The 14,577-nt window shown below is 26.3% G+C and overlaps 1 protein-coding gene across 5 annotated transcripts in view; it reads left to right on the forward strand.

Moving 5' to 3' along the window:
- The window catches only part of LOC129907322 (kazrin), a 186,630-nt gene that overhangs the window by 170,467 nt on the left and 1,586 nt on the right, over positions 1-14,577 (forward strand). For 2 of the 5 annotated variants that reach the window (XM_055983445.1, XM_055983446.1), the window contains exon 13: positions 4,349-4,460. The exons of 1 other annotated variant lie outside the window; for it this stretch is intronic. In XM_055983445.1, coding sequence (XP_055839420.1) covers positions 4,349-4,460 — 112 coding nt within the window. Of the gene's footprint in view, positions 1-161; positions 1,687-4,348; positions 4,461-8,455; positions 8,599-14,577 lie in introns of those variants that run through there. 2 more of the 5 variants (XM_055983448.1, XM_055983449.1) reach the window with 2 other exon arrangements.

Below are 14,577 nucleotides of genomic sequence, written 5' to 3' on the forward strand. Positions count from 1 at the left end.
AAAAAATATCTCAATTTAATGTTGTAGCGATTTAAAAAATAGAGTTACATCGTTTTGACTCTAATTCATGTTTTTTTTTTTTTTGCGTTTCTCTTCTTGTTTTTTATTTCCCAAAAAAAAAAACAATACAAAACAAAATCCCTTTTGGTATAAAATCAAAGGTATCTTGTTTTTTGCCAAATGGAAGAGTTTCAGATGGATAACTCTAGAATATTCCCCACAAATCAGAAGCCAATGGGAAGATAAATTAATTCATCATCAATTTTACCTTAAAAAAAAAAACACACAAAGAACTTATAAATATAGATAAAAAAAAAGATTACAAACAAAAACAAAATTATCGCTCATAAAAAATTAGTTCAAATTGAATCAAAATAAATTACAATTTTTGAAAAAAATTAAAAACACCAAAACTATCTTTGTAGAAGAAACGAAACAAAAAAAAAAATACCGAGAGATACAATCATCAGAAAAAGAAAAATTTAAACTAACTGAATAAAAAATTATCTATATCAAATCAAAAAATACGAAGAAAATATTAAAAAAAAATCAAAATTTCTAGTTAGCCGAATTTACATTAAAATATAAAAAAAATAAAAATAGATTATACATTTTACTTTACAACATAAAAAACATGAAGTTTTTTTTTCAAAAAACGAAACCAAAAAACTCTTGAGACTATACAATACACAAAACACACACATCCATCAAACCATAGCGCCATATTGAATACAAAACAAATTAAAAAAAAAAAAGAAAAAAAATCGTAGAAATATTTTTTTCTATATCACTAAATGATACAACAAAAAAAAAGTTAAAAATTCTTATGACAAACAAAAAAAAAAAAAATAAAGAGGATAACAATTAAATATAAAACTGCTATGCCGACATGTGTGTTTGCTTTTGCTGTTTTGCACTATATTCTTCTTAATTTTTTGTAATTTTTTTTTATTTAAATATATTTTTTCCTTAAATATTTATCTCAGGGTAATAATTCGCATCATTGTTAATTAATGTAATTTTCTATAAATGTCGCAATATGTTTTTCGTATATTTTTTTTTTAATTTATTAAATGTTTTTATGGGACAAGGGTGTACCTGGGAGGGGTTTTTGCTATTATCTTCAACCACCAAGGTAAGGTTAATTTCGAAAAACTTTAGGTGGTATTAGGTGCTTTTGTTTCTTATAGTTTCTCTATGAAAATTTTTCAACTTTTCGGATCTTTTGTTACTTTGAAAAATCTATTCTGTCCAAAGACACATCACTTCACAACATTTAAATGTCTTATTTTTCTCTTTTAATTCTTGATTTCAATTCTGAAGACGAAAAAAAACTATAATATGTAACTAGTTAGATGTTTGTTGTTTTTGTGTATAAGTAACTCTGTTTTTATGTATGTATTAAACTCGTCTGGAAAAAATGTAAGCATATCAAAAATGAATCAAATGAAAAGGTTTAAAAAAACATTCTAGTTAACAACATACTGCTGGTGGTGACTTGCTAAAATTCTTTGAAATCTTTTCAATTTGTTTAAATCTTTAAAGTAACGTTAAATTATACTGAACAAAAAAGCATGAACGTCATAAGATTATGGTAAAATCACTAATTTTAAAGTCAAATAGACATAACTTTTTAACGCCTTTTGAGGCTGAACAAATTTAAAATATCATACACATTTAAGAAAACAGATAACTACTAATTAATAATTTTTTGAAACTAACTGCTTTTGCTGAGTAGTTTTGTTTATTTAACAGCCTAGTTTTTGAGTTCAATGTGAACACCGATCACTGTGGTGTATATGAGTAACATTTTCTTCCATAAGATCAGTTGATGACAAATAACTACATTTTGAAATATAATAGAGGTGCTACGTTCATTCTCTGAGAAAATTTTCGAATTGAAAGTTTTACCGTAATATACAGTTTGGTCCAATATTTGACTTCTTCCATTGAAATAACAGAGAGAATTTGATGCTTTAAACAGGTGATCTATTGCTTATTTGGTGGCTTACTCAAATCCATTATATGAACTTATGTCTCTGAGTAAAGAGAAAAAGTATACAAAAAGTTACGCAACATTCGGAATTTATTTCACTGTTAAATAAAAGGATTTACATGTAAACATGAAAAAAGAAACAAATCCTTATCTTGTAGATCCCAACTTAATACCAAATTTGAGGAGTTATTTCATCTATTTTTGGGGAATGGGGTCGTAGATTTGTTATTGAGTTATTTTTCCGAGAAAACATGCCGTTTCCCTCTATTTTTCGACTAATAAAGACTTGTCTAACCCTCTTTTCTCTTAAGCTATATACCACTGCGATTCACTTGAATAAAGGCACTTATTTTAGAAATGAAAACAGCAATTGCAGCTTTGGTAAGGTAACATACCAAATTTTAGGTTTTGTGTTTTTTTAAAAAGCAATTTATAACAAACAATATTGCAAAAACAAAAAGCCAAAACAGAAACCGTGTGGCTTCAAGTTGCGTTTTTTCGCAAATTTTCACAAAACACAGTGGTTCACTAGAATAAAGGCAGGCTATCAAATCGAGTAAAAATGATTAAAAACTGTGGAACAAACTGGTTTTTGTATAAAAAAGTGAAGCGTTGATATTATTTGTGCATTTTAACCAAATATGGACTAAGAGCTTTTATTATTAACCACGAAGAAGGAGAAAATCGAAGTTTTCACCGGAAACGCATTTTCACAGTGCACAATCACGAATTAAAGTGGAGAAATTACATAAAATGCTTGGTAACATCTAAAAAAGTAAGAAATTATAGTTTTCCATAACATTTACATTCGATGAATATGAAGGCTAGTCCAGTGAACTTTCGTCTTGATTCAATATGCATCATGTTTTTGTTTTTAGAATATTGTTAGTAATACGTTAATCTTTGAAAACCCAAAACCGAAAATCTGGTAAGTTACCAAACCACAGCACCAATCGCTTTTATCTTTTGTAATATTAGTGCCTTTATTCAAGTGAACCACAGTGTAATTTGAAATTGATATGCAGCATAAATTTTGTAAAATAAAATGAAAAATTAGTTTTGCAAACAAAAATTTACACTTCTGTCTACTTGTCAAACTTGTGCAAAAGAACACATTTAACGGAGCACAACAGACATTCAGTTGGATTTTCCATTTCCTAGATTTTTGCACTTGGATACTTATTTTTTTTTCTCATGAGAACTTATCATTTTTCCTGCGAATTGCAAATTTTCTAATATTCGCTATTATATATCGATACGTTCCCGTAAGAATGTATTAAGCGACATTTCTCAAAATGTTCAGGAAACGCAAAAAAACAAAATTATTCTGTAAGGAAATGAATGGGCTGCAGAATTTTATTTTCGCTCTAGTTTCATTTGTATACATGATAAAACAGCCATTATTTCACTATCAGATAAATTACGATATTACGAAAAAAAAAAACTATTATGAAAAAAATTGTCACTCCAATATCTATTTGATAGTTAATGTTTTTCCGAAATATGTATGTACCCATGAAACATTGATGTTAGCAAAACAAAAAATATTAGGTTTAAAATCCTGTTTTGAAATAGGTAAAGGAAAACAAGATCAAGTATTTATTCTATTATAATAGCCTAAAGCAAAATATGTATATAATTTACATTTAGTTCACATTCTAAATTCTTTTCCTCTTAACTTTACTAAAACTTTCAATCAAAAAGTTTATATTTTCGTTTACTTTGGTTTTGCATTTAAAGTTGAGTATAAACATAGGAATTTAACTTTTTTAAATTCTTTTTTGTTATTAATCTCGTCATTTTAAGGAAACCTTAAACAAAACAATAAACTTTTAATTCTTAAATATCAACATTTTTCTCATGTGAACATTTCCTTTCACATTTTTTTTTTTTGTTTTTTTTGTTTTTTTAATTTCTGTCTCATTAAATTCTCCTTAAGCTTTTAAAAAACTAAAAAAAAAAAAACTTCATTAAATTGTACACCCTTCTCTTGTATTAAAAAAAAAAAAAAAAAAAAAACAAATTTAAAATCAAAAAAAAAAAGGAAAACACTTGTTTCCACTCTAATTAACTAGTATTTTTGTTCTTTCTTCTTTTTCTCGTTTCTTTTTTTTTTATATATAAACGTTTAATGCATTTCCACTTCTTCACCTTTATAAACCCTTGCTGTGTTCACTATACATTCAAATTGAAAAACAAACCAAAAAAAAAAAATCTAAATTATTGCTCTCCTTACAATTAAATGTGCGTAAAATGTATGGCTGAATATAAAAACAAAAAACATAAAACTTAATTCACATAAAAAAAAAAACAAACAAAATTTTATGCAAAAAATTGGATATGTGTGTGTAGGGCAACACTTGGTCAAGGCATTCGATCGGGCTGTGGTATAGTTCCTATAACTGGACCTGGAGGACTTCAACACTATGCCACGGCTGACAGACGTTCCAGTGGCAGTTTAAGGGTAAGTACGCATTTCAAATTTTCCTTGATTTTATTCCAATTAGTGATTTTATATCGCAATCAATCAAAAATCCAATTTTTATCAAAAAAAAAAAAAATACAATCATCTCTCAAAAAAAAAAAAAATCGTATAATTTCTGTCTCTAGCCTGTATTGCTGTGAAGCTTTAATTGTTTTATTATTTTTCCATAAATATTATTATGACATTACGTATGTATTATAACTAACTGTTGATATAGCAAACAAAACAAAAAAAAATGCACCAATTATTATATTTTCATTCATGTTTAGAAAATCATCTAATTGTTTAGTAATGTTCTCGATATTTGTTAAATTTTTTTTTAAATTTAAAATTAAGTGTATATTTCAGTTTGATTGTATGCAAACTTCAGATGTTGCATGCACGTCGGCAAATAAAAATCTGTCAATATTTTTTTTTTTTATTATTAATTTTTTGTTTTAAAAAATGAAAAAAAAAACAAGGCACAATCAGATAGAAGCAGGATAATTTTACACTCAATCTCAATCCATCCCCTATACAAAAACAAATACTACTTAAAAAATATCAAAAATTGGAATTTGTTTATATATCAAATTAACAAAAAAAAAAACAACACCTATCCAAATTAGCATGGAATTAATTCACACAACTGTGATTATCTTTCAAATGAATAAAAACAAATTAAAACAATAATATAAATAATAAACAAAAAAAAAAAATTATGTAAGTGAAAAATAAAAAAAAAAAACTATTAACTTTTTTATGCTTCTGTAAGATAAATTAAAATAAATCAATAAAAATATAATTAATTGTATATACCTAATATGACGATAAACTATATACTTTTTCATATTTATTAAATAAACTATATATTTTTTTTTTTATTTTCTACCTAATTATTTATTTAAATAAGTTAATTATAATAATTCCTAATATAAACAAAAAAAAACCTGTTCTTGCACACTCGTTGTACAAATCGTTCAATTATAAAATTTACTTTTTGGCAACGTTTTTTTATTGATATAATATTTAATGAAATTAACTTTAATTTTGTGTACAAAGTATATTTTTATTTTATACCCAAATAAATAGTAATAATATACATATCCTTATATTTATTAAAATGTTTTGTTTCCATGAAATAATTAATTAAATTGCTATCTGCTCTTAGATGGATACAACAATAAGGAAATATAAAAAAATAAATTGAAAAAAAAAACACCAAGATTTTGAAAAGGGTTAAATGCTTTAAGCTTTTAAGATTTGAATTTAAAAAAAAATAATAATTGTAGGGATTAAAACGCCATTTTCATAATAAAAAAAAGTGAATTAAAATTAATAAATTCAGAAAATCGAATAAAACATCGCACTGCATATACATATTTGCATTCCTTACATATTTATGTTTATTTTTTTTTTTTTAAGATATCGAATTCGTTTAATTGACGATTGGCAATTTTGATTCAGTGGATAAAAATTTAAAAGAGCTTTTATAGTTTTTAACGATCAATAGGGCACAATTTTTATTTGAGCTGTTAGAAATTATTTATTTATATTAAAAATACAAAATTAAGAAAAAATTTGAAAAATTTAATAGTTTAAATAATTTGTTATAAAAATGATACTTTTAATAGTCATAGAATTTGCAGTTGTAATTATAACAGTTGAATAGAATTTTGCTTGCTCTTAAGTTACGGAGACAATCTTATAATCTTATAAAGAATCAAAAATGTCAGTGCTTCTTTCATAGTTTCAAAATTTGTAGACTTAAATCAAAACTTAGATAACTCTGATGGAAATGTAAAATGAGGCGATTTCTTCATAACACAAATCGTTTCATCGATGCTTATTTCTTAACCGGTGTACCTAAAGATTTTTGTTTTTCAAAATTTGGTACAAATTATTCTTACAGAATTTCAAAAATGTCTCGTTTGGAAGATTTCGTATTCAAAATTTTGATCTGGGTATTTAGAAATTCTGTGCTTTAGAAATCTGTAAATTTCAAATTTTGTAGGCCTCTATAATAATTATGGGTTTCGAAATTGTTTAGTTGGAATAATTTTTCTTTATTTATTTACAAAACTTGGAAGTGAAGTTTCCGATTCAATTTACAGAATTTTTAACTACTAAATTCTGGATTTTATAAAATTTCGGAATATAAAGCTTGTCCCAAAAGTCAACGTCGAAATGAATACGGTAGATAGGTTAGGTGGTGACTGTTATCAGAAAAATATTTAAAAAAATCGAAGCCATATGTTTTGGGAGTTATGGACATTCGAAAAAAAAAATCGAAAAAATGGTCACCCTGTGACGGTCTTTCATGTACCGTGACTACAAATCTTAAGATTTCTCAATTTTTGTCTTTTGATACGAAACCTTGAATAACCCTGCTAACAAGTGCATTCAAAAATTTTAACTCAGCTGCATCAGTTTTAAAGCAAATATAACTTTTTTGCCCAACTAAGTATTAAAAATTTTTACATGACTCTAATTCAATGAACCGTAGAGTATCTTTAGAGTATTATTTCAGCTTGTTTATCTTTGAAAAATCGGCACTTAACTACTTCTAAAAACGCAAATTCAGTTCTGAAAGGGTACAAAAATTAAATTATTTATGGAATATTCTCAACAATGTTACACCATTTTGAAAAGAAAATTGAACACACCAACTTTTAAGGGAACTTTTTTTTACAATACGGTATTTTTTGATAATACATGAAAACTGACCTGAGAATTTTTCTTACTATGTCTGGGCCCGCCGCCGGCCACTGCCAATTGATTCCAGCCTGACCAGGGGCATACATTTTCCAACGTGTCTGAATCTAACGAAATTCTCTGAGAATATTAAAATTCATAGTATATTCATGCTGCAAATATCGACCAGAATATAAGGCGTCTTAGTAAGGGTACGATAACATCTAACTGATGAGCCCACTATCGTACTTTGGCGAAACGCTTTGGAGTTGAGGTCCTTTGAACTTTAAAATTAGAATTATATTTAATAATTCCAGTTAAAATAAAAATGATGTAAATTATTTTTTTATTCGTTATTCCGTTAAGAGAATTAAAAAAAAAAAAATTTTAAGTCCGAAAATTCAATTTTTTGAAATTGTTGAAGCTGAGACTATATAAAAGCTTTTCGTTCAAAAATTGAAAGTGAATAAGTCATTTTGGGGAAAGTCCAAAATTATCAAAGTCAATTCTATGAGAATTAATTTTATAATTTTGTAAATTGTCTAAAAAGCAAGACTTGAGTTTTCTTCTTTAGGTTTGATGCCCTCTAGCAAATATTAAAAAATGTTTCATTGTTTTTGTTTCTGAGTTTTCAAAAGTCATGAACGATTTGTTCATGACGTCAAAAACTCTTGCTTTTTCAAATTCTTGTTGTTACCTTACAATTTGTCGGTTTTACCAAAATTCTTCTTTGATTTAACCGTGCCAACCAAAAATAATGTACCTCCCCAAATAATTTAATGATTTAACCATGATGTATTTGATATTACCTGGTTAAAGTAATTTAAAATTTAAGTTTTAAAACTTATTGTATCAAATTGATAGTTCTTTTATAAATTATTATAAATGTATTTAAGGCTCTCCAGTAAATCTTTCGAAAAAAATCCGATAGTTTTTTAAGTTAATTTTTTGCATTTTTTCATTCTCATTATTCAATTAAGTAAGGTACCTCTTTCATCTTGTATTCTTAATTTAAGCATTGCATCAAAGCCCTGCATCACTCCTACGTGTATGTATTTTGAATAAAATTATTCCATTCCATTTATGGTATCCCCAACTCAGTTTCTGTAAGTAAAAAATCTGTGTAACTACTCGTATCTACCAGTACTGATCCTTAAAACAACCAATATACCAATTCGAAACGTAATGTAAAATCGTTCTGTATTGCCTATTGCCCAAAAAAAGAGTCATAAGTAAGCCAGTTCATTTGAATTCTTTGTGATCATTTAACTAACAATGTGTTCGTTTTGATTTCTTTTCAGAACCTAAGCTTTATTGGCGCTCAAAGCTGGGGCTAAATTAAGAAATAAACAAGGGCATTGATATATAGAGCATTCCTACCAAAATTCACAAGTTTTATATTTCGAAACTGCCATTATTTGCATTTTTTTTAGTGTTTTATAGTTTTTCCTTCTTTTTACATAAGTAATCTCAAAGTCTAAACATTAGATTTGACAAACAAATTAACAAATTTTCAAATATGTTTTTTTTAATCTGATTCACGGAATGGTAAGTTGTCATTACCTTATTTATTTGTTTCTGTTTTTTTTTTTTTTGTTTTTTTTTTCAAAACTTTGTAAACGAGATATCAGATAGTAACGATAAATTTCATTCTTCATAATAACGTCATATCAGAAAATTAAAATCATTAAAAATATGAATAAATTAAAAACTACAATTCAACGAAGAATCAAAAACCAATCCATATTCAACAAAAAAAACTGATTTTTAAATAATTACTGAAAAAAACAAAAATATTAAACAAAACATTTTAATGAAAAAAAAAAAAAAAAATATTACACACATAAAATCAAACAGAACCAATTTTATTAACATAAAAATTAATATAATTATTACAAATATTTATTAATTTTTTTATTTAAATCATGTAAATAGTAGTAAATGTTAATTGCTAGTTTACAATAATTAACTATAATACAAAAAAAAATTAAATTTAAAATTAAAATGCTTATAAATGTGAAAAAAAAGAGCAGAAAAATTAATTTGGATTAAAATACACAAATTTTAAAATTAACAAAAAACATGTAAATTGCTTATGAAAATTATTTATTAAAAAACAAAATATAAAATACTATACTATAGTTAATATGAATAAAAGTATATTAAAAAATTAAAACAAAAGTGTGCAACTTAAATTATATTGTAATTTAAAATTTGTATGTAGAGCATCAACTTAAAATTCATAAAAATGTCTAACATTTTATGAAACTAATGCATTTATGATTAAAAATAAGCAACAAATTCAAAACAAGAAAAGAAAAAACATAAATAAATTAAAATAATGGTACTTCCCTTGCAGAATAAAAATAGTAAATATAAATAAAAAAAAAAGGTGTTGAAAATCGTTATTTCTTATGAAAAAGGTAAACCACTAAAGAAAAAGACTGTTGATTTTATTTAGTAAGCTCTGAAAAGCATAACTTGAGAATAGGGACGCTGTTTTAGTTCTTTTTATATTAATTTTTGTCAAAAAATTCAACCGATTAGTTCTTAATTTCCACAATTTTAATCTAACCATTTTGCTTACTTAAACATAATATTTAGCATCAAAAATCTGCAAAAAGTATGGCGGCACCCATACTTGTTGTTAAAATTGAGTGAAACTTAAAAAAACAGCTTATTTCAGCAAAAAATAATATAATTTTCCGAAACTTAATATTTTAGACCTCCATGAAATCTTCAAAATAAACTCCTAAAAGTTGAGAGAATCGAATACAATTTTGTACAAAATTTTATTTTATTATATAGAACAGAATTTAGGAATGATCCATAAAATTTTTGAAATATTATCTTTAAGACTTTAACTATTACTCTAATATGTATTCTCAGATTTTGACCCACTCAGTATTAAATAAGAAATTAAATCTGACTAGTGTAATTTGAATGTTGAAGTGTTAATAAACTTTGACTTTTTTGAAGGACTCTTAATTAATTACACTGGTCTGCAAAATTTAACTTTTTTTTCTCCTTCAAATAATGTTTTGATATTATGAAAGATTAGACTTTCCTGAATCTAAATCTGGTTTCAAAAAAATTCTATCAGGTACCATTTTTGTAAAAATTATTTTTAAAAAATGTGGGTAGTTTCTAAAAAATCAACCTTTTAGATTCATTTGAACTCGTGCAAAATTAAAACTATTTGTAGCATTGAGCTCAAATTTGGAGGACTTATTCCTCGTAATATGGGCTATCGATTGACACCAAATATGTCCTTTTACATTAATGTTTACTCATATTTTAAAATACTGATTTACAAAAAAAAGCAGAAATATCGAAATCCTTCACTTTTTAGTAAATCCTACATGATTGATAAAATATCAACGCCCATTATATTTAAAAAGTCAAATATGTAAAAAAAACCATAATAAAATACATTAAACAAAATTTGTACGTTTTTGTACTATTTATCTATTTAGAAATATCTTATTTGTAATAAACCATTCGATAAAATGCCTTGTAAAGCTTCAGATTTGTTTCTCCTAGAAACAAAAGTATACTTTTCTTATAGTTTTTGATGTGCTGAGTTAGAATTCGAAGTCAAAAAAATTCTATCACGTGAGGATTTTGAGATATTTGCATTAAAGTATCACAAAATCAAGTTTTTTCTTAGAAAATCTAAAAAAAAAAACTACTATATCTCACAAACCAGAGCTGACCGCAATTTTTTGAGTTCGGATTCAAAATCAGGACACTTCGGATTCGAAATCAGCATACAAAAATCCTTTAAAAAAGTATACTTTTATTTAAAGGAGGATTTCCTTGCAGACCAGTGTTATTACCAACTTCCAAAAAGGAGGAGGTATTCAATTCGTCGGTATTTTTTTTTTTTTTTTTATGTTTGTTACCTAACAACTTTGGACTGAGTGAACCAATTTTGAAAATTATTTTTGTATTGGAAAGCTAGTGCCTGCAGTGTGGTCCCATTTCAATTTCATTCAGTTTTGGCTATAGAAACAATAGAAAAAAAGATTCCACATATGCCACCGTGGCCCTTCATTTTAAACTTTTAACATTTTGTGTTGCTGATCACAAAATGAAACAAATTATGGTAATTTGTCTTTATTAACATTTAAATAATGAACGAATTGGATACCGGTATAGAAAGAGATACCTACAGTTAATTTTATTTTTTAAGAAGTAGGAAAACTTTTGTTGTCAACCATTATTATAAACTCGACTTAGCCTTTATTTCAACATATTGTATTTTAATAACGAAATACATACTACGTTGTTTTTCAATGGTTTTTAATATTATGCTCATTCTTTGAATCCTTCATTATAAAACAGATTTAAGTCATTATTTGCCATTCTTCTAGTTTTAGGATTTCATGGCTAAATATTTTATTTCTAATGGTAAAATATGTAAATCGTTGGAACTGTTCAAAAACCAAAATTTTAGAAATTTTTTTTATTATTACTTTTCTCTTAAGAATGTTAAAAATTTTGTTAGGAAGACTATTTATTTGGCTTCAAGATTCTTTTTGTTTCAAACTTCTATGATTTTTTACTTGCTCTATAGGGCAAGTATTGGTTTCGTGTCAAAAAAAAAATCGAGGTTTTAATCAAAACTAACATTACGATAATGGAGAAGTTCAAAAAAGTGGGTTTCGTCATGACGTCCGTCGGTCTGTGCGTCTGTGCGTCGGTGCGTCCATCTGTACATGAACCTGCAGCCTAAACGGGTCGACTGATTTTCTTCAAATTTGGTACAGATGATTTTTTTGTAATTTCCAAGGTTGGTTTTTTTTTTGTTTTTTAATATCTCGCTTAGAACGTATACCTCCCATACAAAATTTTCGAGTTATTGCAAATTTCTCGAAAACGGCTCTAACGATTTTGATTAAATTTAACACACGTAATGCTGTATATAGTTCTAACATAACTGCGTTTTTAGTTTTTCTCAAAAAATACGGATAGTGGAAATATGGTCTTTACATTTTTTTAAATCGCGGATGTCGGCTCTTCCCGTACATCATTATGGAGTTATTGCAATTTTCTCAAAAACCGCTCTAATGATTTTGATAAAATTTTGAATACGTAATATTCAAAGTAATTGCAGTAAAACAACGTTTTTAGTTTTTCTCAAAAAAGTCAAGTCAAATAAAAAAAAAATTTATTTAACGAACATTTGGCCTCCATGCCGGCTCTTCCCCTACATCAACCAAATTTCTTAAAAATGTATACAGAGGCAGCTCTAATAACCTACAAGTAAGCTAACATAAAAGTGCTTTGAACTGCAAGAGCAAGTACGTGCGGCCCCAGTCGTGCATTTTATTTTAGACTGCAATATAAGTCATCAAACCAAAAACCATACTTTTGACTTTGACTATCAATATCTCAACAACGGATCACTTTACAAAAAATTCAACGATACATTAAAAAATTTCGCTCAGTTCTCTACAGTGACATTTTTTTGTTAAAGCAGTATATTTTCTGATTTTTCAGATCAATTTAGAAAAGCTATCAAAATATGCATTTTTAAGGTTTATTTTCGCTTTCAACTTTTTTGATAAATATTTAGACATTTTTTTCACAAATAAATTAAACAATTCACAAAATGTTATTTTCACAATATTTTATCCAAAATCTACCCTTTTCATTGAAGAATAAAATAAAAAATTAAAAGTTGTTGACATTTTTCTCAATTTTTTTTTTTCATGAAGTGTAAATTTTAACTCCCATAAAAAATTCTCTCCAAAATCTTAGTTCGACTAAATTTCTTCCTTCGTTGGCTCTAGGTCTATGTTTGAAAAAAAAATTTTTTTTGTCAAGTCTAAAAAATTTAAATAATTTTAAAAAATACTATTATAATTTAAAATAGCCAAAAAAATTAAGGGAACATAAAAAATTCGTGATTTTTTTAGTGAAAACTTATTTATTAAAGAAAAGTCCGCGAAAACAGCAATAACACTGGTCGACAAAAAACAAAAAAAGTCGGGAGCAAGAACTTTGTAAGGTGATTTTAATTGACTTCAGTATGCTGAATTCAAAACTGTTTACAGATTTACTCTATCACGTCTAGTTTTTGAGCTACACTACACATTTTCAATTAAGTTCTTTTTGATGTACCTATAGTAAAAAATATATATTTTTCCGTAATATGTTGCTTGTTTTAAGTCTAAATCAGAAGACGTCAACTAGAATTTGGTTCAAAAAACCATTCATTACTTTGGAAAAAAACAAACACGATTTTGAGGTATTTATCATAAATTTCTTTTTTCAATATCATCGAGAAAAAAAATAATTTTTAAAAAAATAAGTACCTTAACGACGTTTTAATATGGTGTTTCGAGATTGCATAAGTAGTTTTGCAAAAAAAAATTTCTTAACGGTGATGTAATTTGACGTCAAATGTACCCAAAAAAAAAGCGTTTTTGACCTGTTAATATTCAAGTATTTCGAAAACGTGACGTGCTAGTGAAATTTTGACTTCGGATTCGGACTCAGCACACAAAAGTAGGGTTTGCTTCCTGCTCTATTTTCGTTGCCGACCAGTGTAATTTATTCCATTTTTGCTTTCAAAAATAATAATTATTTACATAAATTAGCAAATTTAAATGTTCAGTCTTTGAAAAATTGTTAAAGATTTTTCGATTAGCAAATTGAAAATATTGTATCTATGTTTGTATTTTGTTGCAATAAGCGCCTTAAATATAGTTCTGAGCTTGTTATCATTCTGCCACTTAAATAAAGCCTTTTCAGCAGCTAATTTTCGACTGCTATAAGGTTTTTTTCAACTTATCTTTTAAAAATCTCCAAAAACCGTTTCTACAGAATCCATGTCCGGAGAATTACCAGAGACCGGTTCAAAATTTCAATTTTTTTCATGTAAAACAAAGTGAGACTTTATTAAAAAGCCCCATCTTGCATTAAATATAGTAGCTTTGGACCTCAAAAACCAATTCCTAATTGGTAAAATCAAAACGTTCCCAATAGTTCATTTTTATGTTTTTCCTGGGTAATGATGTTTTCCGCAATATAAAAAGGAATTCAAACTTTTTCTAAGATAACAGAAAAGCCCATCATGTCTAGACACAAATTTCATCTGTTCTTTAATAGGTCTGGAAATCCGATCCATACTTAATCTGCTCAAAATGTTAATGAAATAAATTTATTGATCTTAAAGACTAAATCATTACATAATATTTACATGTTAATAAATAGATATTAACATGCAAAATCAAAACATATTTTTGACATTTTGCTTTTCAAAAGTAAAGTAAAAACCCAGCAAATGGAAAATTATAATCAAAATTATGGAACTCTTGGTAGTTAAAAAAAAATTAAATTCACACTCATAAAAATTCAATTTGTGTACTAATTTAAATCTTGATAATAAAAAATAATTTACATCCATGTCCTT

The sequence above is a fragment of the Episyrphus balteatus genome, chromosome 1 (genome assembly GCF_945859705.1).
Source record: "Episyrphus balteatus chromosome 1, idEpiBalt1.1, whole genome shotgun sequence".
Taxonomy (NCBI): Eukaryota; Metazoa; Arthropoda; class Insecta; order Diptera; family Syrphidae; genus Episyrphus; species Episyrphus balteatus.